The sequence below is a fragment of the Staurois parvus genome, unplaced genomic scaffold (genome assembly GCF_062004578.1).
Source record: "Staurois parvus isolate SC_StPar_1 unplaced genomic scaffold, SC_StPar_1.0 ptg000144l, whole genome shotgun sequence".
NCBI classification, from domain to species: Eukaryota; Metazoa; Chordata; class Amphibia; order Anura; family Ranidae; genus Staurois; species Staurois parvus.
In genome coordinates this window covers 1,441,587-1,468,909 of record NW_028317940.1, presented here as the reverse complement: position 1 = coordinate 1,468,909, position 27,323 = coordinate 1,441,587, and the positions used below count along the sequence as shown (strand labels likewise).

At 50.7% G+C, this 27,323-nt stretch overlaps 1 protein-coding gene across 1 annotated transcript; it reads left to right on the top strand.

Annotated features, from left to right (window-relative positions):
- The first annotated feature begins 594 nt into the window (after nucleotides 1–594).
- On the top strand, nucleotides 595–18,114 carry LOC149465050 (uncharacterized). Its single transcript, XM_089673790.1, has 8 exons — nucleotides 595–2,985; nucleotides 3,382–3,516; nucleotides 3,603–3,719; nucleotides 3,798–4,238; nucleotides 4,319–4,411; nucleotides 4,491–4,799; nucleotides 4,928–5,063; nucleotides 15,352–18,114. Exons 1-8 carry the CDS (start codon nucleotides 2,890–2,892, stop codon nucleotides 16,491–16,493), a joined length of 2,469 nt encoding a protein of 822 aa, XP_089529916.1. The 5' UTR covers nucleotides 595–2,889; the 3' UTR covers nucleotides 16,494–18,114.
- The last annotated feature ends 9,209 nt before the right edge of the window (nucleotides 18,115–27,323 follow it).

Here is a 27,323-nt window from a genome sequence, read left to right as displayed (position 1 = left end):
TATGGGGCACAGTGCAGGACAGGGTATGGGGTATGCAAGGGACAGGGTACGGGGCACGGGACAGGTTATGGGGCACGGTACGGGACAGGGTATGGGGCACGGTACGGGACAGGGTATGGGGCACGGTACGGGACAGGGTATGGGGCACGGTACGGGACAGGGTATGGGGCACGGTACGGGACAGGGTATGGGGCACGGTACGGGACACGGTATGGGACAGAGTATGGGGCATGCAAGGTACGGGGTATGGTACAGTACAGGGTACAGGACACGGTATAGGACACGGTACGGGACACGGTAGTGACATGGAGGTCACCAGGAAAGAACACCACAGGGAACCAGGAGATGGACACTACTGGACGAGTTGGTTTCTGAAGACTTCATCTATCATTCCATCATCACCGGACCTGTGTTGAGTGTCTCAAGTTGAGAGTTGAGAAGTTCTCCTCTACAGGGAACACTTTTATTTGGGATTTAAGTGATTGTTTCAATAAATGGAGGGGGGGGGGGGTAAGGGGTGAATGAATGAATGAATATTTAGTGGTGAACAGATACCTTTTTATTTTCCATCTCAGTGAGTGGGATATCCGGGCCGGGGCATGACAGCTGAGTGGGCTAGATTCAGACTCACATAAAAGCCCTCCAGGAGCCTCCTCCGGGTGCTCATCGTCATCTCATTGATGTGAATCATTTTTGGGTGACAAAAACATTGGCCCATAATATGTCTATGGCCCAACTGGTCCGCTCATATATCACGTCCAGGCCCAGCCAGCCCACTCATATATCATGCCCAGGCCCAACTAGCCCACTCATATACCACACCCAGGTCCAACTAGCCCACTCATATATCACGCCCAGGCCCAACTAGCCCACTCATATATCACGCCCAGGCCCAACTAGCCCACTCATATATCACGCCCAGGCCCAGCCAGCCCACTCATATATCACGCCCAGGCCCAGCCAGCCCACTCATATATCACGCCCAGGCCCAACTAGTCCACTCCTATATCACGCCCAGGCCCAACTAGCCCACTCATATATCACGCCCAGGCCCAACCAGCCCACTCATATATCACGCCCAGGCCCAACTAGCCCACTCATATATCACGCCCAGGCCCAACTAGCCCACTCATATATCACGCCCAGGCCCAACTAGTCCACTCCTATATCACGCCCAGGCCCAACTAGTCCACTCCTATAACACGCCCAGGCCCAACTAGCCCACTCATATATCACGCCCAGGCCCAACCACCCCACTCATATATCACGCCCAGGCCCAACTAGCCCACTCATATATCACGTCCAGGCCCAGCCCACTCATATATCACGCCCAGGCCCAACTAGTCCACTCATATATCATGCCCAGGCCCAACTAGTCCACTCATATATCACGCCCAGGCCCAACCAGCCCACTCATATATCACGGCCAGGCCCAACTAGCCCACTCATATATCACGGCCAGGCCCAACTAGCCCACTCATATATCACGCCCAGGCCCAACTAGCCCACTCATATATCACGCTCAGGCCCAAGCTAGCTCATTTTATTTCAGTCCTAGGCCTAGCTAGCACACTCAGCAGTTAAGTCTAATCCCAGATAGCCCATTTAGATGCACAGACTGGGGTAGGGAGTACCAAAGGATAGGAGAGGCTCTGGATAAGTCCAGGAAGTGAGCATGGGAGGAGGTGACGGGGGGGCTAGAGAGCAGGAGGTCTTGGTAGGAGCAGAGAGGATGGTTTGGGCAATGTTTTGGGATAAGGTTGGCAATATAGCTTAGGGAAGAGTTGTGGATGAATTTATACTGTATATTATTGTTAATATTTAGAATTTTATTTGTTGGGTGGTCAGAAGCCAGTGGAGGGATTGGCAGAGAGGGGTGGAGCACACTGAATGGAGGTCAGTGGAGGGATTGGCAGAGAGGGGTGGAGGACATTGAATGGAGGCCAGTGGAGGGATTGGCAGAGAGGGGTGGAGGACACTGAATGGAGACCACTGGAGGGATTGGCAGAGAGGGGTGGAGGACACTGAATGGCGACCACTGGAGGGATTGGCAGAGAGGGGTGGAGGACACTGAATGGAGGCCAGTGGAAGGATTGGCAGAGAAGGGTGGAGGACACTGAATGGGAGCCAATGGAGGGATTGGCAGAGAGGGGTGGAGGACACTGAATGGAGGCCAATGGAGGGATTGGCAGAGAGGAGTGGAGGACACTGAATGAAGGTTAGTGGAGAGATTGGCAGAGAGAGGTGGAGGACACTGAATGGAGGCCAGTGGAAGGATTGGCAGAGAAGGGTGGAGGACACTGAATGGAGGCCAATGGAGGGATTGGCAGAGATTGGTGGAGGACACTGAATGGAGACCAGTGGAGGGATTGGCAGCGAGGGGTGGAGGACACTGAATGGAAGCCAGTGGAGGGATTGGCAGAAAGGGGTGGAGTACACTGAATGGAGCCCAGTGGAGGGATTGGCAGAGAGGGGTGGAGGAAACTGAATGGAAGCCAGTGGAGGGATTGGCAGAGAGGGGTGGAGGACACTGAATGGAAGCCAGTGGAGGGCATTATTCATCCAATTTTAAGGTGTGCTAATGTTTTCAAACGTTCTTAGAGATCTTGGAACGTGAATCCCAGGTATCCACCTTGAGCTCTCCCTGTCCACTCTCTATCAGCGGATACAACACAAACACACCATAAATGATCTCACACCCCCCTCCTGCACTTATAGTGAGCCGTTCTTACTGAAAGAAGTCAAATAATAGTAGATTAGAGAGCAGCTGTCTGTACCTAAAGCTAATTCCACAGCCAAAATACGAAAAGCCTCATCTTAATATTGTACCCCCATTACAGTCCAGATAATTCTCCACTATCCATCTACAGAAAAACCAGCATAGATCACATGACCACATCACTGAGGATGGAGGAGGACCGGAGTCACATGACTGAGAGGGTACTAAACCTCACCCTGGAGATCATCTACCTGCTGACCGGAGAGGTGAGGAGGATTCTGGGAGGTCACATGACATCACTCTCATCTCTATTAATAAACCACAGACCTGACCGGAGAGGTGAGGAGGATTCTAGGAGGTCACATGACATCACACAGACCTGACCAGAGAGGTGAGGAGGATTCTGGGAAGTCACATGACATCACTCATCTCTATTAATAAAAGACAGACCTGACTGGAGAGGTGAGGAGGATTCTGGGAGGTCACATGACATCACTCCTATCTCTATTAATAAAACACCGACCTGACCGGAGAGGTGAGGAGGATTCTGGGAGGTCACATGACATCACTCCTATCTCTATTAATAAAACACAGACCTGACCGGAGAGGTGCGGAGGATTCTGGGAGTCTAACATGATGTTCCTATTGGTTCCCCAATACAGAGATTTCCTCCTCTGAAGTCAGGTGATCATATGACCATCACAGTGCCTCCATGTGACTCCCTAAACCCTGAGAGACACAACATGGAGAAGATTCTGGAAGTCACCAAGAAGATGATGGAGCTGCTGACAGGAGAGGTGAGCGGTGCCGGGAATTCTGGGACATTCTCCAGTAACAGACAAGGGATGTGTCTGGATGGTGACTGTATCATTGTGTGTGTCAGGTTCCTATAAGGTGTCAGGGTGTCGCTGTCTATTTCTCCATGGAGGAGTGGGAGTACTTAGAAGGACACAAGGACCTCTACAAGGACGTCATGATGGACAATCAGCCGCCCCTCACATCACCGGGTAAGAGGAGACTTTATTGGAAAGGAGAGAGCAGTACGGAGGCTCCACCTAGATCCCCCATCAGCTGATAAACACATAGAAACAATGGATTCAGTCAGTGTGTGTTTCCTACAGATGGATCCAGTCATGGGAACCCACCAGAGAGATGTCCTCGTCCTCTGTATTCCCAGGATTCCACACAGGAAGGTCACACCATCCCTCACCATCATCAGGTAGATGGATCCAGTCATGGGAACCCACCAGAGAGATGTCCCCGTCCTCTGTATTCCTGGGATTCCACACAGGAAGGTCACACCATCCCTCACCATCATCAGGTAGATGGATCCAGTCATGGGAACCCACCAGAGAGATGTCTCCGTCCTCTGGATTCCCGGGATTCCACACAGGAAGGTCACACCATCCCTCACCATCATCAGGTAGATCGATCCAGTCATGGGAACCCACCAGAGAGATGTCCTTTGGATTCCCGGGATTCCACACAGGAAGATCACAACTATGCACAACCTGATGAGGTAAATAATGAACAATTATTGGTAGTTATGGTTTGTACATAAGTGTGCTTGTTATAATTCTTGTTTTATTTTATATCCAGAATGGAAACCCTGGGCATTATAACCTTGTTATTAAAGAAGAGTACAAAGAGGAGGACGAGGAGTATGGAGTGATGAATCATCACCATCATCAGGTAGATGAGTGATTCTTATTGGTAGTTATGACTTATACATAAGCTTTTTTTCTACAATTAATGTATTATACATTTTTAGAGTGGAAACTTCAGGGATTATAATATTGTTATTAAAGAAGAGTATAAAGAGGAGGATGAGGAGTATGATGTGATGGAGGAGTTTTTAGAAGGACACAAGGATATGATGGAGCCACTTAATACCAGGAACCCACCAGAGAGATGTCCCCGTCCTCTGTATTCCCGGGATTCCACACAGGAAGGTCACACCAAGCCTCACCATCATCAGGTAGATGGATCCAGTCATGGGAACCCACCAGAGAGATGTTCCCGTCCTCTGTATTCCCGGGATTCCACACAGGAAGATCACACCATCCCTCACCATCATCAGGTAGGTGGAGTTGAGGGTCGGGAACATAAAGTGGTGGAACACTCTACAAGATGAGATGTTCTATGTGATCTCCCATCATAAATCCTTCTATGTTACAGATGTTATTTTCTGCCATTCTGTTGGTTTAGGGTGAAGATCTGATGAACATGAAAGTTGAGGGTGAAGTAGAAGAGACGTATGTGTGGGATGATGAGCAATATACGGAGGAGGCTGGAATGAGGAGGACATTCATAGAGGAGGACACTCCTACAGAGATCAGCACAGGTGACCAGAATATATTCTTCTCTCATCTCTGCTCTGTTACTGCTCACTGATTGGTCGAGAGTAGGCGGGAGCAGAGTGATATCAGCCAATAATAAGCTGATATTAGACTTACAGTAATACCTCGGTTTATGAATTTAAATTGTTCTGCAGGACTTTTCGTGTAGCGGAAAATTTGTAATCCGAAACGCCGTTTCCCATAGGAATGCATTGAAAACCAATTAATCCGTTCCGAAGGTCAGAAAAACAGTAAATGCTACTAAAATGCTGCATGCGTTATTTGATCAAGTCATGCGGTATTTTAGTAGTGACAACTGTAGCGATCCCCCCGAAGGGGCTGCTTAAGTTTGTTCACTCCGCCACTCTGCCTCTCAACCCCAAGAACCCCAACCATGAATAACCCCAAGAGCAGAGGCAAACACTTAAATGTCGATCTCGAAATGGGTCTAAACCCCCTTACATAAATTTGGCTCTATGATGCTCAAGCAGGAGGAGAGCAGAAGAATGACTCTCTGTTGTGTCAGACTTCTCCCTTCTAACCCCCGACACCACAAGCCCAATAGGCAAACACTGTACCCAACTGATGCTTAATAGCTACTTTCCAAGGTAAAGCTATTCCCTCACACACCATGCAATATAGAGGCCTGAATACGCATGCGCGTGCCCGTATGGCACCAGTAACTTCAGTCTCTTGGTAACAGGATGAATGTTGGGGTCTTCAGCTAGCCACGTTCGTTGGTGCACTTACACTCCTATGGTAATCCCGTGGCAGGATTTGTATAGCAAAGCAAATACGGTGTCTGTTTAGAACGGCCATCTACACAACCCAGTGCCTGGTGAGTATGGGCGAAGTGTAATGTCTCTGTGTGCAGTGTTCCTGTCATCTGCCAGTGGGCAAAATCCCTCTCACCAGATCCTGTGACTAAGGCCCAAACGATCGTCCTGGAAATGACAGGCTCCTCTGGTCACCTCACGATGAGCACTTTGGTGTAGGCACTGTACTGTAGGCCCACATCTCTCAGTTTGGATATTCCCCTGACTGATGCAGATAACTAAACATGCAGTGAACTGACCCTAAGCACTTCTTTGCTAGATCCAGACTGTTCCATGCCACATGCAGACTGCCTCCCCTCAGGAAAAACGAGATGGAGTCCTTTACTCTGCTCTCACTAAGCATGCTGGTCTCTGTAGTTCCATTCCTCACATAAGCCTATCAGGCCATTTCTGTTCAAGACTGTATATTCCACAATGCTTTGCAGCTGCACCTCCTGTTTGAGAAAGTCCCTGTCATTGGCTCCTTTAGTGGAATTTCTGATTGGCTCTCTCTCTGCCAATGAGGCTGCAGAGGGAGCAGATTACTGAAACCAGAGAGGAGAGGGAAGCAGGTTACAGCCGGCACAGATAGGATTAATTTCCTCCGCTACACACTCCCCCCACCAAAGAACCTTTGGTCCTCCAAAGGCAGTAACAATCCTTGCCCCGGTACATGCTTGATATATGCACACAGAGAAAAAACAAGTTAGTACACACAGGAAACCAAACAATTTACATTCTCATAAAATCTTAGCAGGGCAACCTACCACCAGTTAGTAGCCTACAAACCACCTTAATTGGAATGGCCCAGCCAGTTGTGTCAAGGGGTGAGTCAGGATTTTTGACCACCAAATCTGCGGTGAAAGGATCAGGTGCTTCAAGAGTCCTTTTCGCAGTGAAAACGACCTCTTCAGAGCTCTCACCCAAAGTATCATATGTTAGTCTCTTTGGCGGGTGAATAACCCTATGCTCTCGCTATTCTTTAGGCTCTGGGGTTGCAAGCACACTGGTCTCTTCTTCATCCACAACCTTCTCTTCTTCCTGCATTTTAGCTTCATCCCTAACTTCCTCTTCAATGAAGGATGGGAAGTTTGCAGGGTCTACTGTCAGCAAAGAGGACTGAGAGTCTTCCAGCTCTTCAATTAGTGGACTCTGAGGCACAAATTCAGGAGCTTCTGGCCTGAGTATCATGGTGTTGGTCACCGTGGAAGGAAAAGGAGGGATAGCAGATTCAGGCATCTGAGACAACCACAGCCAAACAGACTTTTCCGCAGGAGGTCCACATCCTCTGTGCGAGGTTGCAGAGATTTGGTCTATGGATGCGCTGAAAGCCAAATCTACAGCAGCTAGGCCTCCCGCCCGAACATCAGACGATAGGGAGAGTATCCTGTGGCATTGTTTGTGGTGCTTTTATAAGCATGCACAATAGCTGTTATGTGCTTGCTCCAGTACTGCAAGAGGGTTCTGTTGAATCTCTCTGGTTGTGGATCTTCCTGAGGATGGTATGTAGTGGTTCTAGACTTCTTGATGCCCAATAGGTCTAACAGTTTCTTGATGAGGCTGCTTTCAAAGTCTTTCCCTTGATTAGAATGGATGCGTTGAGGTAGACCATAGTGTACAAAGAAATTCTCCACCAAGATATTGGCCACCGTGGATGCTTGTTGGTTTCTCGTGGGAGAAGCCTGGGCATACCTAGTGAAGTGATCAGTTACTACTAGGATATTTCCCTGTCCACTCAAATCAGGCTCCAAGCTCAGAAAATCAATGTATACCAGCTCCATTAGTTCCTGACTCTGAAGGTGACCCATTGGGGCAGCTCGGAGAAGCAAAGTCTTCCTTTGGATACACCTAATGCAGGAGTGACAGTAACCCTCAACTTCAGCCCGCATGCAGGGCCAGTAGAATCTGTCCCTTACCAGGTGGAAGGTCCTGTCGGGTCCTAAGTGGCCATGACTATCGTGCAAGGCAGTTAATACTGTCTCTCTGTGTTTTTCTGGCAGGAACAACTGCCATCTTTCTTCGGGATCACCAGAGGGGCCCCTTCGATAGACCACCCCTTGATGCAACTGCAACCAATCCCACTCTCGGTGTAGTAGCCGGCTTCCTTAAGGGAGTCAGTGAGGAGCAAGTCAGGGCGTTGGCTCTCCAAGGCTTTCATTGCCAAGCTACAGAGAGGGTCTTCCAACTGATCCCTTCGCAAGTCTTTCTTGGAGAGTTTTGGCAGGCCATCATCCAAAACTTAGGTGATGTTGCAGTAACATCTGGGAACACTAGCGGCTGACACTCCAATGTCTTTGGCCCTGGATCCTCCTCCAGCTTAGTGTTCTGCTCCTTGACATAAGGCTTGTAATCCTTTAGGAGTCAGCTGAGCTCACTCTTCAGGATAGTTCCTAGAACAATGGGGCCTTCTTGACAACGTATCCGCATCTTTGTTTCCAACTCCCGGTCGATATTTCAGACAGAGTGAATTCAGATAGGGAAGCCAGCCATCTGTGATCTGTGGCATCTAACTTCACCGTAGTGAGGATATAGGTAAGAGGGTTATTGTCGATTTTAATCATGAATTCAGCCCCTTACAAGTAATCTCTCAGCTTATGCACTACTGCCCACTTTAGAGCCAGAAATTCGAGCTTGTGCATGGAATAGTTCTTTTCAGTGAGTGCCAAGCTCCGACTCACATAGGCAACAGGCCGAAGGTGCCCATCATGCTCTTGATACAGCACCCCGCTTAACCCGTCTCTGCTATCATCAACATGCAGCTCGTATGGCTTGGTTGGGTCTGCATAGGCTAGAACTGGAGCAGTGGTTAGACTCCACTTCAGCTGTCTTAAAGCCTCTTCACACTGAGCAGTCCACTGTTCTTGAATGGACTCTCTGGGTTTCCTAGGACCTCCAGCTGATCGGACAGGTTTAGTCAGATCTGGGTCATCGTCTTCCTCTTCGCTCTTCAGTAGTTCGTTGAGTGAACGAGCTATTTTAGTGAATCCCTCGACAAATCTGTGGTAGGAACAGAATCCCAGAAATTACCTAAGCTCGGTCACATTAGTAGGCCTTGGCCAGGAAGTGACGGCCTCCAGCTTCTGGGGGTCGGTGGCCACTTCATCAGAAGACATAATGTGGCCAAGGTAGTTAACCGAGGGTTGATAGAACTGGCACTTCTCCAGGGATAACTTCAACCCCTCATCATGGAGTCTCTTCAGTACCTTCTCTAGACGCTCTTTGTGCTCCTCCAGAGTCTTGCCGAAGACAATGATATCATCTAGGTACACCAATACCTCTATCAGGTTCATGTCGCCCACCATCTTCTCCATTAACCTCTGGAAAGTAGCTGGGGCACAGGACAGGCCTTGTGGCATGCGGTTGAATTCAAAGAACCCCACCGAGGTAATGAAAGCGGTCTTCTCCTGGTCTTCAGGGTGCATGGGAATTTGGTAGTATCCACTCTTCAAATCCAACACGCTAAAGCACTTGGCTCCTGATAGACTCTGCAAGGCGTCTTCTATTCTTGGGGTGGTGTATTGGTCAGGAATGGTCCTCCTGTTCAGCGTCCGAAAATCAATACACAGCCTCAATGCCCCATTCTTCTTCCGTACCACCACTATTGGAGAAGCATATGGACTCCGGGACTCTCGGATGATACCTGCCCCTTTCAACTCGGCCAGTTGCTCACACAGGTCTTCCAAGTCCCCTAAAGGAATCCGTCAAACTCTCTCTCTGAACGGCTTATCCTCCTTAAGACGGATTCGGTGTTTGGCACTTTTTGCACATCCCACATCAAATTCACTCTTGGAGAATGCGACCTTCCATCTCTGAAGCTGAGCCTTGGCCCTTTTCTTCCATTCAGGTGGAAGGGGAGTATTTTTCAGATAGAATTCTTTGACAGAGATCCCATCTTTCTCTTCCTCCACCAAATCAGATAGTGATCCCATCCTTCTCTTCCCCCACCAAATCAGATAGTGAGACTGGGGTGGCTGGGTTAACTTGTCCCAACAACATCCGAGCCGGCATCTTCACAGGCAAGGCTGTTATGTTGCAGGCACTGAGATTTTTCCATGATTTCTTTGTAACGCTTTAGTTGAAACAACTTCAGGAATTATCTCTACTCCCAAACCTTTTCTCTGGCCATCTGCTTCGACGACGATGAAAGGGCCTGGTTGCTTCCGGTTCAACTTGACGGACGCTTGTAAACAAGCCCCTTCACCAGGCCGCAACACCTTCTCCCTTCGGTCCAAACGCCAGATCTTCCCCACTCCTTCAGCTGGATCCTTCTGTTCTTGTACCAGGCGCTGGTAGGCCTGTCTCAACATGGGGTGCACACTTGTAGTTGAAGTGTCTGACTCCAGAACAACAGGCCTCAACAGACTTCTGACCAGATCAGTATTGGTTCCTATGATGAGGGAACTCGTACCGACCCCTGATGGGCGAAGACAGACCACTGCTAACGTGTCAAAAGTCTCAGTTTTCCCAGCCACCGAGGGATTGAAAGTCAGCCTGACAGATAAATAACCGTCATAAGGGAAGTTCTGAGTTCCGATGCCCCATATCTCCAGCTCTTCCAACTTCTGCAAAGGCAGGTGCTTGAGTTGCCTGTCATAGAAGTCTCAGTAGAGAAGGGTCACTTGAGCTCTAGTATCCAAAAGGGTCTTAGTGTAGATTCCCTCTACTTGGATGGAAACGTCAGGAGCAGGTCCCACCAGCTTGCCTGGAAGCTTGGGGGTGGTGGGGATGCGAGTTTGTTTGGTGGCCTGAATCCGCACTACTTTCTTGCGGAAATTCTGATCTGGTTTGAGTCTCCTTTGAGTACTGAGCATCTGGTGTGCATTGACCCTCTGCTGCTGGGCCGTATGTACCAAAGTAAACGGGGCACTGGGTCGTTCGGAGGCAACAACAGGAGCCTTCTGCAAAGGTTTGGACTTCCGCTGCTGTCATTTTTTTTATGGAGCTCACTACTTCAGTTGGGCATCCGGTTTGCTCCTTCACCAGGGCCCTCTGAAGGTTTTCCGGCGACTTTCCAAGAGACAGCTTCTTTAACCACTTGCCTACCGGGCACTTATACCCCCTTATTTACCAGGCAAATTTTCATCTTTCAGCGCTGTCGCACTTTGATTGACAATTGTGCGGTCATGCAAGATTGTACCCATATGAAATTTTTATCATTTTTTTCTCACAAATAGAGATTTCTTTTGGTGGTATTTAATCGCTGCTGGTTTTTTTTCTTTCTATTATAAAATTTTTCAAACAGGTAATTTTTCTCCTTCACTGATGTGCGTTGATGAGGCGGCACTGATGGGCACTGATAGGCGGCACTGATAGGCGGCACTAATGAGGTGGCACGGATAGGCGGCACTGGTAGGCAGCACTAATGAGGTGTCACGGATAGGTGGAACTGATATGCGGCACTAATTGGTGGCACTGATAATGGGTACTGATAGACAGCACTGATAGGTAGCACTGACTGACATCACTGACTGGCACAACCGCTGGGCACTGACTGGTGGCACTGACTGGCAGCACTGCTGGGCTGCACTGATGGGCACTGGTGGGTGGCACAGGTGGGTGGGCACAGGTGGGTGGCACTACTGGGCACAGGTAGGTGGCACTTCTGGGCACAGGTGGTGACACTGCTGGGTGGCACAGGTGGGCGCACTGCTGGGCACAGGTGGGCGCACTGCTGGGCACAGGTGGGTGCATTGCAGGGCACAGGTGGGCGCACTGCTGGGCACAGGTGGGCGGAACTTGTGTGTGGCACTGCTGGGCACCGATCATCACGGCACTGATGATCAGTGACCCTGATGATCGGTGCCGATCCCCGCTCTGACAACTGCCGGTTTTCGGCAGTACTTTCCTCACGATCTGACAGCGTGAGGAAAGTGCAGCCGAGAACTGGCATTTGCATTTTCCCGGTGATCAGCGTGTCATTGGATCACGTGGTAAAAGGCCGCTGTGATTGGCCTTTTACCACGTCACGTGATCAGCTGTGTCCGTAGGACACAGCGATCACGGAGATCGCCAGGTGCGCGCCCCGGGGGGCACGCAGGAGAGCGCGTTCTGGGAGGACGTCATATGACGTCCACCCAGAACTGGCCGGCCGCAGTGCAGCCGTCATTCGGCTATCTGTGGTCGGCAATTAGTTAATGCTCTCACCACTGTGCTGTAAGGTCTGTCAGGTTCTCTTCATTTGGGCAATGAGCAAATAAATGACTGTTGCCTATCGGCATGGGCTTCCATCGCTTGTCCTTTCTGAATTCCACGGAATGTTTGCTGTAGAGTAGTTTGAGCCTCTGCCAACTGAACTATAGCTTGCGTCAAAGTGTCAATAGAGGTGTCGGGCTGGAGCAGATCGTCGGGAGCGGAGCCTTTTTTAAAATTCTTTTTTCGGGTCAGTGGCGGCAGCGGCGGTGATGGCGGGCATCGTGATTGATGTTGGATCTACTGCGGGGGTTATTCTTTTAGTTTTTTCTTTTCATAAAGGACTTGTCAAAGACTGTGTCCTGTCTTTTTACACACTGCACTTCTTGTTTTTTCTGAATGAGTAGGGGTACTATGTACCCCATACTCATTCACATGGGGGGGATCTGGGGGCCCCCTTGTTAACGGGGGTTTCCAGATTCCGATAAGCCCTGTGCCCACAGACCCCCACAACCACAGCCCAGGGTTGTGGGGAAGAGGCCCTTGTCCCCATCAACATGGGGATAAGGTGAATTGGGGGGGAGCCCCCCCTGCCCCAAAGCACCCCCCATGTTGAGGGCATGTGGCCTGGTATGATTCAGGAGGGGGGGGCGCTCGCTCGTTTCCTGATCTGCTGGGCTGCACGTTTAAATAAGGGTCTGGTATGGATTTTTTTTTTAAATGTTGGCGTGGGGGTTCCCCTCAAAATATGGATGGGAGGGGGGACCCCTCGCCGTTTTTTTATTTATTATGGTGCCAGTTTTTAAATGTAATTACCGATTTTTGTTTTCTTCACTATAGCTCAGAGAATCAGCTGTCACTCCCACCCAGCTAAAAGAGAAAGTTTCCTTTTAGTTTATTTACCCTAAAAGAAACAATGTTTCCTTTTACTGTCTTAAAAGAAAAAAGTTTCCTTTAGCTCTGGGGAAAGTGACAGCTAACCCTGTGAGTGATAGTGAAGAAAAAAAAAGTAAAAATCGGCTCCGACATACATTTCATATTGCGAAAAAAATTTGCGTGATTTTCATTCGTAAACCGAAAACTACGTTACCCGAGGCGTTCATAAACCGAGGTACTCCTGTATAACAAGTGAACTTAAGAGTAAGGTGTTGTTTGACCAAAACGCGTTAGTGTTGCTCGTCTCCTGAAACGTTTTATACTCTTTCTTCAACATAACGCTTCTACAGTTTATTCCCTCCTTGGAGCCAACCCGACGTGATTGATGTAACCAGTGCGGCGCTCAAAAACCAAAACCGAAAAATAATCCCATGAATCACCAAGATCTTCCCCATTCCACGTACCAACCAGGCCCGACCCCAGTGGCGTCCCTAGAGGGGTGCGGGCCGCATCGGGTGACACCATCATGGAGCGCAGGAGCAGGATGCCAGCACAGTGACAGTTGCCCCGCCCCGGTGTAGCGGTTAAGTGAGTATCCCCTGAAGCAACTGCGCATGTGCCGGTTTCAGGTCGAAGAAGCCGATCGCCGGCTCTGTGCTAAAGTCGGAGATCAGTTTCTTCGGCCTGAAACCGGCACATGCGCAGTTGCTTCAGGGGATACATATGTTCACAGGATACTCATTTTACCGCTCCTTCCTCTCTGGAGGGGTGACACCATGTGTCACCGCACCAGGTGACACCAACCCTAGGGACTCCTCTGCCCAAACCTGCTGAGCTCCCGAGATCAGGCACATTCAGGGTGGTGTAGCTGTAGGCCTTACCTCCAATGCTTGTTAACAGCAAAATGGCTCTCCTCGGATCCGCATTCACTATATCCGCTCTCCCCGGACCCTGCATTCACTATATCCGCTCTCCCCGGACCCCGCATTCACTATATCCGCTCTCCCCGGACCCCGCATTCACTATATCCGCTCTCCCCGGACCCCGCATTCACTATATCCACTCTCCCCGGACCCCGCATTCCCTTTATCCGCTGTCCCCGGACCCCGTATTCACTGTATCCGCTCTCCCCGGACCCCGCATTCACTATATCCACTCTCCCCGGACCCCGCATTCCCTTTATCCGCTGTCCCCGGACCCCGTATTCACTGTATCCGCTCTCCCCGGACCACGCATTCACTGTATCCACTCTCCCCGGACCCCGCATTCACTGTATCCGCTCTCCCCGGACCCCGCATTCACTATCCGCTCTCCCCGGACCCCGCATTCACTATATCCGCTCTCCCCGGACCCTGCATTCACTATATCCGCTCTCCCCGGTCCCCGCATTCACTATATCCGCTCTCCCCGGACCCCCCATTCACTATATCCGCTCTCCCCGGACCCCCCATTCACTATATCCGCTCTCCCCGGACCCCGCATTCACTATATCCGCTCTCCCCGGACCCCGCATTCACTATATCCGCTCTCCCCGGACCCCGCATTCACTATATCCGCTCTCCCCCCGGACCCCGCATTCACTATATCCGCTCTCCCCCCGGACCCCGCAGTCACTATATCCGCTCTCCCCCCGGACCCCGCATTCACTATATCCGCTCTCCCCGGACCCCGCATTCACTATATCCGCTCTTCCCGGACCCCGCATTCACTATATCTGGTCTCCCACAGTACACACAACATGGAAATGCAATTATTTTAGTAAATATAAACTGCTAAATCCCTTTTTCTCATCAACAGTTAGAGCAGTCTTGTGACTTCTATCAGTGTCCAGCAGAGCACTGGTTAAAGCTTGTAGGAGGAGTTTTCATTTTGCTCTAGGAAGATGCAGGACCCCTGGCCCTCTATCTGGACAGTGCTGATTGGCCCTGTGCTGATCACATGCGCTATCCCAAGAAAAGAAAAAAAAAAACCTCTGTAGCAATACACACCAAACTGAGCATGTGCAGAGTGTCTTCACACGGTATGTCTTATCAGGAGGTAAAAGGGGGCACTGGAAGAAGGGGAGGATCAGAGAAGACAGGATCTAACAACATTTTGCACAATGCAGAGGATTAACTCCTTAGGTTCCCCAGTGAGTAGAACAAGCATGCTTTGCTGCATCTACAGACACACTTTAAGTCTAAGCACCTACAAACGTCCAGAGGTAACATGTTATATCACATGGTACAGCAACATGGAATCCCAACTTCCAAGAAGCCCGCCGTTCCCTTGCCCTTGCTCAGTAGCGTGTATCCGGGTCCGCCCTACCAGTTTCGTCCCAAATGACGTCATCAGGGGCTTGTGTTAAAAGCATACATCTCCATGTCCCTCTTTGTCCCTTCCCTTCTGACAAGACCATATAAATGGAGAAGTGATCTGGGAGGAGGACACAAATCCCATCGACTGACTAACCCCATCATGTCTTTTCTTTCAGGACACACCCTTGAGGAACCCTCAAAGGATCCTCCCACTGTGTTTATAGTCTGTAAAATGGCAGATGAGGACATCCCAGGAGATTGTGTCGGAGAAAAGACAATGAGCTCCACTATCAATGGTGGACTTCACGGTGTGGATGGACCATGGAATCCCTTGGACCTTTACCAACCTCCTACTGCGGGGGATGGGGCCGGAATTCAAGGGGAGAAGGAATTTTCCTATCCTGAGTGCGGGGAAAGTTTCAGTTCTGAATTAAGTTTTTCTGTACATCAGAGATCTCACACGGGGGAGAAACTTTTTTCCTGCTCTGAGTGCGGGAAATGTTTCCTTGATAAAGCAGAACTTAACATGCATTACACATCTCACCAGGGGGAGAAGCCGTTTTGCTGTCCCGATTGCGGGAAATGTTTCTCACACAAGTCCTTTCTTGTCAGACATCAGAGATTGCACACGGGTGAGAAGCCACATTCCTGCTCAGAGTGCGGAAAATGTTTCATACAGAAATCAGACCTCATCATACATCAAAGATCTCACACAGAGGAAAAGCCCTACACCTGCTCCGAGTGCAATAAATCTTATAAACACAAACCATACCTCGATATACATCAAAGATCTCACAGGGAGGACAAGCCGTATCCCTGCCCTGAGTGTGGGAAAAGTTTTTCACACAAATCAGAACTTTCTATACACCAAAAATCTCACGCGGGGGAGAAGCCGTATTCCTGCCCCGAGTGTGGGAAATGTTTTTTACAGAAGTCTTGCCTTGTCAGACACCAGAGATTGCACACGGGTGAAAAGGTCTATTCCTGCCCCGAATGCGGGAAATGTTTTCCATGTAAATCAGACCTTGTTGCACACCAGAGATCTCACACGGGGGAGAAGCCGTATTCCTGTCCAGAGTGCGGGAAATGTTTCTCAAAGAAGTCCCACATTTACACACATCAGAGAATGCACACGGGGGAGAGGCCATATTCGTGTCACGAGTGCGGAAAAAGTTTCTCACAGAAGTCCAATCTCACCGCACATCAGATGCGGCACGCGCAGGAAAAGATGTTTCCCTGTCCCGAATGTGGGGAATGTTTTGGATTGAAATCAACACTTATCTTGCATCAGAAGTCTCACACCGGGGAGAATCCATAATGCCCCACCCCCCAAATGTGGAAAACGTTAGGCACGGACATCTGACCTTGCTATACATGGAAGATCCCGCACAAGGAAGGAGTGATGGGTGGGACTGGCTTGGGTTCAGTTCATGGGAGGATCTGCAGATCCCAGACCTAGCACCCGAAACCCATTGTGGTCTATGGGAGCTGACTCTCGTATGTTTTGCCTTCTTTAAGGACAACTTGCAAGCATTAGGTGAAAAAACAAAGATGGCGGGCGTAGGTGGCCATGGGGTAACAAATGTCCCCCTCGGAGCAAAGCGGGTCATGTGATGCAGATAAAGGGCAACTTTTAAAAATACCCAATTATATTAAAGGCTTGGGGGATACCGCGGTCCTACATGTGAAATGGTGATCCTACACGCGTAATGGTGATCCTACACGCGTAATGGTGATCCTAAACAGGAACTGGTGATCCTACATGTGAAATGGTGATCCTACACGCGAAATGGTGATCCTACACGCGAATTGGTGATCCTACATGTGAATTGGTCATCCTACACGCGAATTGGTCATCCTACACACGAAATGGTGATCCTACACGTAAAATGGTGATCCTACATGTGAAATGGTGATCCGACCAGGGGCGGACTGACCATTTGGAAACTCGGGGACTGTCCGAGGGCCCGGGGTCAGTAGGGGGCCCCATGAGATGCCCATGGTACCTTTTTCATAAGATTTTTTGAGTTTGGGCAAGGACACAGGGACCCCATGATCCCCTATTGCCCGGGGGGCCCCATGAGTTGTCAGTCCGCCCCTGGATCCGACATTTGAATTGGTGATCCTACATGTGACATGGTGATCCTACACGTGAGTTGGTGATCCTACATGTGAAATGGCGATCCTACGCGTGAAATGGGAATCCTACATGCAAATTGTTGATCCTACACGCGAATTGGTGATCCTACACGTGAATTGGTGATCCTACACGTGAAATGGTGATCCTACACAAGAATTGGTGACCCTATATGAGAAATAGTGATCCTACGCATGAATTGTTGATCCTTCACGTGAAATGGTGATCCTACGCATGAATTGTTGATCCTACACGTGAAATGGTGATCCTACACGTGAATTGTTGATCCTACACGTGAAATGGTGATCCTACACGTGAATTGGTGACCCTACATGGGAAATGGTGATCCTACACATGAATTGGTGACCCTACATGGGAAATGGTGATCCTACACATAAATTGTTGATCCTACACGCAAAATGGTGATCCTACACATGAATTGGTGATCCCACATGTGAATTGGTGCCCCAGTTGGATGTACTCCAGCAATGGTGACATAAAAAAAAGTAGTGCTGCTAAATGACAGATCCTTCCGCAGGTTGGTTTGGGGATCCTGGGTGACGTCATTGACCACATATGGCCATGAGTGGTCAGTGACGTCACCCAGGATCTCCAGCTGGTTTGTTGACATTCACCAACCGGTCGGGGAGCTGTCATTTCTGGCAGGAGTGCTGTGGAAGCGGATTGTTGTAGTTTTGGTTGTCAGGATGTCGTTGATGGATCTGTATGCCTAGGTGACATGGTTGGATTTTATTGTTTATTATAACATCGTTTTACTTGAATAAAGGTTTGATTGAGAGTCTTTGTGTTTAATATATTCTTTTTTTTGTGTGTGTGTGTGTGTGTGTTAATGAGCAACAAGGTATACTGTGAACTCCCTTTCTCAATCATGTAGGAGGGAAGGTTGGATAGCAAGGGGGCCCCCTTATCTTAAAAGGGCTTTGAGATTCAATTGAACCCACCACCATTTGCAGACCCCAACATCCACTTGGCCAGGGGTGTGGGAATGAAGCTTCTCAACAAGGTGACCTGCCAGATTGGGCCCCCTGCCAAATTACCCTCCCATTTTTCAGCCCCTAGGCCTCTCCTGAAGCATGCCAGGCCCCATGCCCTGCAGAAACAAAAAGGTATGGGAATGCCCCTCAAAAACCATATCACACCCTTATTCTAGACAAGGCATGGAATTTAAGGAGGATCAGTCCATTATGGACTATGAGAGCTTTGTTTTTTAGCATGGTGTTCCCCTCAAAATCCATCCTAGGCCTCAATCTAGGGTAAGGGTCTGTTACAGATTTTGAGGTGGACTCAAACCTTTATTTCTGCAAGCCATGTGGCCTAGGAAAAGGAGGAGACTGCAGCCTTCCCCCCTGAACCATTCAAGAACAGATGCCCTCAACATTGGGAAGGAACCTTGCCAGAAGGGCCACCCGGGCAAGGTACTTTGCTCCCAGGTTGATGGGAATAAGGGTTTAATCCCAACAAATGAATAATGGTGCAAATTTATACTTGTATCCAATCAAGTTGCCTGGCTGAACAGGAAAAGGAGGGGACTGCAACCTCCCCCCCCAAACCATTCAAGAACAGATGCCCTCAACATTGGGAAGGAACCTTGCCAGGGGGCCACCTTGGCAAGGTACTTTGCTCCCAGGTTGATGGGAAGAAGGGTTTAATCCTAACAAATGAAAAATGGTGCAAATTTATACTTTTATCCAAGCAAGTTGCCTGGCTGGACAGGAAAAGGAGGAGACTGCAACCTTCCCCGCTGAACCATTCAAGAACAGATGCCCTCAACACCTCAACATTGGGAAGGTACTTTGGCAGTGGGCCACGCTGGCAAGATACTTTGCTCCCAGGTTGATTGGGAACAAGGGTTTAATCCCAACAAATGAAAAATGGTGCAAATTTATACTTGTTGTTAGGATCCGCCAGGCGGAGCCCTCCGTCTGCCAGCTGGTAGACCTACCCAGAGCGTGGGGTCTAAGCCCGGGCTGTGCTTTCACCAGGGCCCCTGATGGTGGGGATGGACTTGAAACAGTCCCGGGCCAGGTCACGACCTCTGAGCGGGCCACCAGCGGCCGAGGAGGCCTCCGGGGATGTATGTAGGTACCAGGAGAGCCAGCTGTGAAGAGGATGGCGGCCCCAGCAGGGTGGTACGGATAGTGGCCCCGTGGGGTAAGCGGGGTACCGAATCGGCGGGCTAGGAGTAGTCGGGTCACACGCAGGGTCAGCCAGGTAAATCAATCCGTAGGAACAGTTGGGATAAGCCGAGTCAAAACGCAGGAGCAGGCAGAATAGTCAGAACAAAGCCGGGTCAATCACAGGAGCGGGTAGAATAGTCAGAACAAAGCCGGGTCAATCACAGGAGCGGGTAGAATAGTCAGAACAAAGCCGGGTCAATCACAGGGGCAGGCAGTGTAGTCTGGGTCAAAAAACAGGGTCACAGCAGGAGCAGGTATTCAGGATCACATATAGACCTTGCGGCAATTTGTGACAGTGCAGGGCATCTTTAAATAGTGCGCCCTGCACTGTCATTGGCTGGCTAGGACGCGCCCCCGGCTGTCATTGGACGCCTGAGGCGCGCCCGCGGTTTCTACTGCGCATGCGCGGCGTCCTGTCAGCCGCGGCTCGCCGGGACCTAGTTCCTGTGTCCCGGCGCGATCTGCCGCCAATGCGCATGCGCGGGGGACAGAGCCGCGATTGCGGCAGACGGAGCCGGGATCCCTGACATTGCCCCCCCCCAACGGGCACCCTCCGGGAGCCCCACTGATCTCTCCACCGCGGGTGAGCACAAAACTCCCGGATGAGCCTGGGCGCGTGAACGTCCTGGGCGGGTTCCCAGGAGTTCTCCTCAGGACCATAACCCTTCCATTTTATCAGGAACTGAGTCTGGCCCCCCCTCCTTCGGCAACTGAGGATAGTCTCCACCTCAAATTCCTCCTGGTCACCTATGGCGATTGCCTCGGGAGGTCTGGATTCTCGGTCTGGGAAGGGATCCGGTCTGGACGGCTTCAGGAGAGATACATGAAACACAGGATGTATTTTGAAAGTCTGCGGAAGCTCGAGTTCATAGGCCACCTCGTTGACCATTCGTTTAACAGGAAATGGGCCAATGTACTTGGGTCCCAGCTTCTTTGAGGGGCACAGCATCTTCAAGTTGGCTGTTGCTAGCCAAACCAGATCTCCTGATTGAAGCAGTAAATCTCCTCTTCTCTTTCTGTCGAAAGCCTTCTTACTGTCCTCCTGGGCCTTAGCGATGGCTTCCTGAATAGTCTTGTTGTTGACGGAAAAGAAGTTCAAGATGTCTTGCGACGCCGGTACCAGATTTTCAGGCATTAGATCAGGGAGGAATGTGGGGTGATACCCGTAATTAGAAAAGAATGGCGATTGACCCGTAGCTGAGTGACTTGAGTTGTTGTATGAGAACTCCGCAGAAGGCAACAACGTCAGCCAGTCATCCTGGAGATAGGAGGTGTAGCATCGTAAATACTGTTCCAGCGTTTGGTTGGTCCTCTCGGTTTGACCGTTGGTCTGCGGGTGGTAGGCGGATGAGAGCGACAGCTTGATTCCCAGCGCTTTACATAGGGCGTTCCAGAACCTGGAGGTGAATTGCACCCCCCGATCCGACACAATGTCTTCGGGGACTCCATGAAGCCTTACCACTTCCCGAATGAAGATCCGTGCCGTTTCCGGTGCCGATGGGGTCTTCTCCAGGGGCACGAAATGCGCCATCTTCGAGAAGCGGTCGACGATCACCATTATCGCTGTGTGGCCTTGGGATGGTGGGAGTTCGACCACAAAATCCATGGCTATCATTTGCCAGGCCCGCTTGGGTATAGGTAATGGACGTAACAATCCCCATGCCCTACTCCTGGAGGGTTTGTTCCTTTGACAGGTGGGACACGTCCGGACGTAACGCTCACAATCCTTGATCATGTCCGGCCACCAGAATGAGCGCCGTAGCAGTTCTAGAGTCTTCGTCACCCCGAAGTGACCTGCCATTGGATGGTCGTGGCAATGCCCTAGGACCAAGGTTCGCACCTCTTCTGGGACCATGATTCGGTCTTCCTTCCAAAACAGGCCACCGTGGCTCTGGAGGGGTGACCCAGACGGAACGGGTAGTCTTACCGAAGCATCAAGAAGCCGGGAGCGCAGTTCCGTTTGTAGCGCGAGGAAGCTTCCAGAAGGCAGGATGGTGTCTGGTACCGCAGCGTCGTCGGGGTCCTCAAACATGCGGGACAGGGCGTCTGGTTTGGTATTCTTAGTACCGGGTCGGTACGTTATATGGAATGAGACTCGAGAAAAGAAAAGAGCCCATCTCGCTTGGCGTGGTCTCAGTCGTTTTGCCGTCCTTAAATATTCAAGGTTTTTGTGATCTGTAAATATTAGGATTGGGTGAGTGGCCCCTTCCAGTAAATACCTCCATTCTTCCAGAGCGGTTTTAATGGCCAGGAGCTCCCGATCTCCAATGTCATAGTTGCGCTCCGCTGGTGTCAGCTTCCTGGAGAAGAACGCCACAGGGTGCAGTAGTTCCTTGGTACCATTCCTTTGGGACAGAACCGCTCCTACCGCGTTTTCGGAGGCGTCTACTTCCAACACATATGGGAGCGAAGAATCCGGATGGCAGAGAATGGGAGCAGAGGTGAACAGTCTCTTGAGCTTATCGAAGGCCGACTGAGCTTCGGAGGTCCACTTAAAGCGGACCCCTTGTTTCGTCAGTTGCGTGATCGGGGAGACCAGGCCGGAGAAGTTCCTAACAAATTTTCTGTAAAAGTTAGCAAAGCCGATGAAACGCTGTACCCCCTTTTTGTCGGCGGGTATTGGCCAATCTAAGATCGCCGTGACCTTCTGGGGATCCATCGCGACCCCCGCGGAAGAGAGAACCAGTCCCAAGAATGTGATCTCGTGCTGTTCAAAACAGCACTTTTCAGCCTTAGCGTATAGCCCGTGTTGGCGCAACCGTTCTAAGACCCGTGACACGTGACCTCGATGAACCTCCAGTGAGGGGGAAAAAATTAGGATGTCATCCAAGTAAACTACCACGAAAATATCAAGAAAATCGCGAAAAACATCATTGATAAAATGCTGAAAAGTCGCCGGGGCATTACAGAGCCCGAACGGCATCACCAAATATTCGTAGTGACCGAATCTTGTACGGAACGCCGTTTTCCACTCATCCCCCTCCCTGATACGAACAAGGTTATAGGCCCCCCGCAGGTCTAATTTAGTGAATATCGTTGCTGATCTCAGTCTCTGGAGGAGCTCGGGGACTAGGGGTAAGGGATAACGATTCTTTACCGTAATTTTATTTAGGTCACGATAGTCTATGCAGGGCCGTAACGATTTGTCCTTCTTCTCTACAAAGAACAACCCGGCCCCGGCTGGGGATGTGGAAGGACGAATAAAGCCCTTCCGAAGGTTTTCGTCGATATATTCCCTCAGCACCCCCGATTCCATTTCGGACAAGGGGAAGATACGGCCGAAAGAGATTTCCGACCCGGGTAGGAGGTCAATGGGGCAGTCGTAGGGACGGTGTGGAGGTAGAACGTCAGCTCCCCGCTTACTAAAGACGTCCAAGAAGTCATGATAGGCCGGAGGAATCACCTGGGATAGATTGGTGTCTCCGTCCAAGCACAGGAGGAACCGGGGAACCATGGGTCCTGTGACGTGGCAGTGACTCAAACAATAGGGTGACCGAAAATGAATCATTCCCTTTTCCCAGTCAATCTGGGGGTTATGGGCCCTCAGCCAAGGGAGCCCCAGAATGACTGGAAAAAGGGGGGAGGCGATGGCGTCCAAACGGAGGAACTCCTGGTGATGGTCTGCCATAGTGGTGAAAATGGGTGGTGTCTCCTGGTCCACCACCCCAGATTTTATACTGGACCCATCTGCCAAGAAAATGTTGAACCCCCTTTCTTTGGTCTGGAGAGGGATTTTTTGCCGGTGGGCAAAAGTCAGATCAATAAAACAGCTACAGGCTCCTGAGTCAACGATCGCGGTCACCGACAATATTCCTCCGGGGAGCTGTAAAGACACAGGAATGGCCAGGTAACTAGACTGATCATCCCTGCCTGCAGGTAAGGAACAAGAAACGGGCGTGGACTTACTCGTTTTTGCAGGACAGGAGCGCACCTGGTGACCAGCTTCCCCGCAGTACAGACACAGGTTCAGTGAGCGCCTCCTCTGGCGTTCCTCGACCGATAAGTGGGAACGGGCCAGTCCCAGTTGCATGGGTTCCGAGTTGTCTCCCATCTCCGTGTTTCGCGGATGGTTCCCTGGGGCTGGAGTTGTATCTCTTGATGGAATCCATGCCACCCTTTGACCCTGGCCGCTCCTTTCCTGTCGACGTTCCCTTAGTCTACGGTCAATTTGAATGGCCAATTCAATCAATCTTTCCAGGGAGTCAGGTAGGCCTACTCGTGCGAGTTCGTCCTTGAGAGGCTCAGACAGTCCAATGCGGAACTGGTGACATAAGGCCGCATCGTTCCATCTGGTGTCTCCCATGCTATGCCTAAAATCGGACGCGTATTCTTCCGCTGCCCGGCGGCCCTGTCGCAGAGAGTATAGGGTAGCCTCTGCGGAAGCAGCCCGCTGAGGGTCGTCATACAAAACGGCCATGGCCTGAAAGAACTCGGTCACGGAGTCAAGATGGTGGTCGCGCCTCTCCATCAGACGGTGGGCCCAATCCTGGGGCTCATCCTGAAGGAGAGAGACTAGAAACCCCACCTTGACGGTCTCGGAGGAGAATGTGCGAGGCTGCAAGTCAAAATATAGTGTGCAAGCGTTCCGAAAGGCTCGGAAGCGGCTCCGGTCCCCACGGAACCGCTCCGGCAGGGGAATGCGGGGCTCAGGAGCTAAGGGTGTGGCAACCGCTCCGGATACCGGGGTAGCGGGAGGTTCCACAGACGGGGAACTCTGAGCAGGGGGAGTCTGGGGGGCTAATGTCTCCATGCGGTCTTCCAGTCGGGCGCAGCGACTGTGGAAGTTCTGGAAAGCCTGGGTCAAAGTTGCCAGGTGCTGGCAAATATCCTCTAGGGACGCCGGTCCACTTCCTGGCTCTGTCATGGCCGCAAGGTACTGTTAGGATCCGCCAGGCGGAGCCCTCCGTCTGCCAGCTGGTAGACCTACCCAGAGCGTGGGGTCTAAGCCCGGGCTGTGCTTTCACCAGGGCCCCTGATGGTGGGGATGGACTTGAAACAGTCCCGGGCCAGGTCACGACCTCTGAGCGGGCCACCAGCGGCCGAGGAGGCCTCCGGGGATGTATGTAGGTACCAGGAGAGCCAGCTGTGAAGAGGATGGCGGCCCCAGCAGGGTGGTACGGATAGTGGCCCCGTGGGGTAAGCGGGGTACTGAATCGGCGGGCTAGGAGTAGTCGGGTCACACGCAGGGTCAGCCAGGTAAATCAATCCGTAGGAACAGTCGGGATAAGCCGAGTCAAAACGCAGGAGCAGGCAGAATAGTCAGAACAAAGCCGGGTCAATCACAGGAGCGGGTAGAATAGTCAGAACAAAGCCGGGTCAATCACAGGAGCGGGTAGAATAGTCAGAACAAAGCCGGGTCAATCACAGGAGCGGGTAGAATAGTCAGAACAAAGCCGGGTCAATCACAGGGGCAGGCAGCGTAGTCAGGGTCAAAAAACAGGGTCACAGCAGGAGCAGGTATTCAGGATCACATATAGACCTTGCGGCAATTTGTGACAGTGCAGGGCATCTTTAAATAGTGCGCCCTGCACTGTCATTGGCTGGCTAGGACGCGCCCCCGGCTGTCATTGGACGCCTGAGGCGCGCCCGCGGTTTCTACTGTGCATGCGCGGCGTCCTGTCAGCCGCGGCTCGCCGGGACCTAATTCCTGTGTCCCGGCGCGATCTGCCGCCAATGCGCATGCGCGGGGGACAGAGCCGCGATTGCGGCAGACGGAGCCGGGATCCCTGACACTTGTATTCAAGCAAGTTGCCTGGCTGAACAGGAAAAGGAGGAGACTGCAGCCCCCCCCCCCCCCCGAACCATTCAAGAACAGATGCCCTCAACATTGGGAAGGAACCTTGGCAAGGTACTTTGCTCCCAGGTTGATGGGAAGAAGGGTTTGATCCCAACAAATGAAAAATGGTGCAAGTTTATACTTTTATCCATGCAAGTTGCCTGGCTGGACAGGAAAAGGAGGAGACTGCAACCTTCCCCCCTGAACCATTCAAGAACAGATGCCCACAATATTGGGAAGGCACTTTGGCAGGGGGCCACGCTGGCAAGGTACTTTGCTCCCAGGTTGATCGGAAAAAAGGGTTTAGTCCCAACAAATGAAAAATGGTGCAGATTTATACTTTTATCCAAGAAAGTTGCCTGGCTGGACAGGAAAAGGAGGAGACTGCAACCTTCCCCCCTGAACCATTCAAGAACAGATGCCCTCAACATTGGGAAGGAACCTTGCCAGGGGGCCACCCTGGAAAGGTACTTTGCTCCCAGGTTGATGGGAAGAAGGGTTTAATCCCAACAAATGAAAAATGGTGCAAATTTATACTTGTATCCAAGCAAGTTGCCTGGCTGGACAGGAAAAAGAGGAGAGTGCAACCTTCCCCCCTGAAATATTCAAGAACAGATGCCCTCAACATTGGGAAGGCACTTTGGCAGGGGGCCAACCTGGCAAGGTACTTTGCTCCCAGGTTGATTGGGAAGAAGGGTTTAATCCCAACAAATGAAAAATGGTGCAAATTTATACTTGTATCCAAGCAAGTTGCCTGGCTGGATGGGAAAAGGAGGAGAGCGCAACCTTCCCCCCTGAACCATTCAGGAACAGATGCCCTCAACACTGGGAAGGAACCTTGCCAGGGGGCCATCCTGGCAAGGTACTTTGCTCCCAGGTTGATTGGGAAGAAGGGTTTAATCACAACAAATGAAAAATGGTGCAAATTTATACTTGTATCCAAGCAAGTTGCCTGGCTGGACAGGAAAAGGAGGAGAGTGCAACCTTCCCCCCCCTGAACCATTCAAGAACAGATGCCCTCAACATTGGGAAGGCACAGTGGTGGGGGGCCACCCTGGCAAGATACTTTGCTCCCAGGTCGATTGGGAACAAGGGTTTAATCTCAACATCCCTGGTGAAGGGGACTCATCTGAGTCTCTAAGTCCCTGTTGAGATAAGGGGCCCTCTGATATCTTGGCCTCCTCCACGTGAATGAGTAAGGTGTACCCCTTGTTATTCACAAAAAAAGGACAATAGCAGTAAACACGCAGACACCCTGAAAAATCCAGTATTAGTAACGCCGTCCACTGCCATTAGATCCATAATCAAGAGAATGACTCCCCAGTGACACAATGATCTGCTGCATTCCCACCACAAATGACAGCTCCCCAGCCAGCTGTTGAATATCAACAAACTGACTGGATATGTTGGATGCCTTCATTGACCAAATATGGTCCTGTAACGGCACTTGGAATTCCCCAAGGCTTGTAAAGCAAGTCGGTGGGTGGGAAACTCATGTTGTGACAGTATTGATTCTGCCATTTAATGGTTGCAATAGCAAGAGGTTCAAGTGTGTGGGCGAACTGGCCATTTAGTTCTCCCATTTTAGCAAACAGGGAATAAGCTGGGTTTGGGTCAAACTCGTGGTTGACCTGAACCTGAAGCTTATCCCTACTGGAGAAATTGTTTTCTCACAGACGTCCAAACTTACTGAACATCAGACATGCCACACACAGGAAAACCTTTTATTCAAAATAAGCATTCCTGACATGTTTTGTCTAGTCATTTCTCCGTGTGTCTTCGTTGGGTTGACTCCATGCTGACATAGTTGGAAAGAAAATGTGTTGAGGTGCCACCTTCGGAGTTGTAATAGTCACTCTTTACATGAGATGTTCCTCCACACGGGTGAGGTCACGAAGAGCAGAATGTGGACTTCTCATTCATGTGAGATTCACATGGCTATGAAGATCAACCTTCTACAAAGTTCTTCAGCTTCTTCTACTCTTCGGTAGCTTATATATAGGCAGCAACTAAAGACATAACATTATATTTAAGGGC

What these genes read in the sequence shown, in the direction of transcription:
- LOC149465050 (XM_089673790.1), top strand. Translation starts at nt 2,890, where the DNA reads ATGACCACATCACTGAGGATGGAGGAGGACCGGAGTCACATGACTGAG. An exon ending in CCATCCCTCACCATCATCAG is followed by an intron (nt 4,800 to 4,927) that starts GTAGGTGGAGTT and finishes CTGTTGGTTTAG; the next exon opens with GGTGAAGATCTGATGAACAT. An exon ending in TCCTACAGAGATCAGCACAG is followed by an intron (nt 5,064 to 15,351) that starts GTGACCAGAATA and finishes CTTTTCTTTCAG; the next exon opens with GACACACCCTTGAGGAACCC.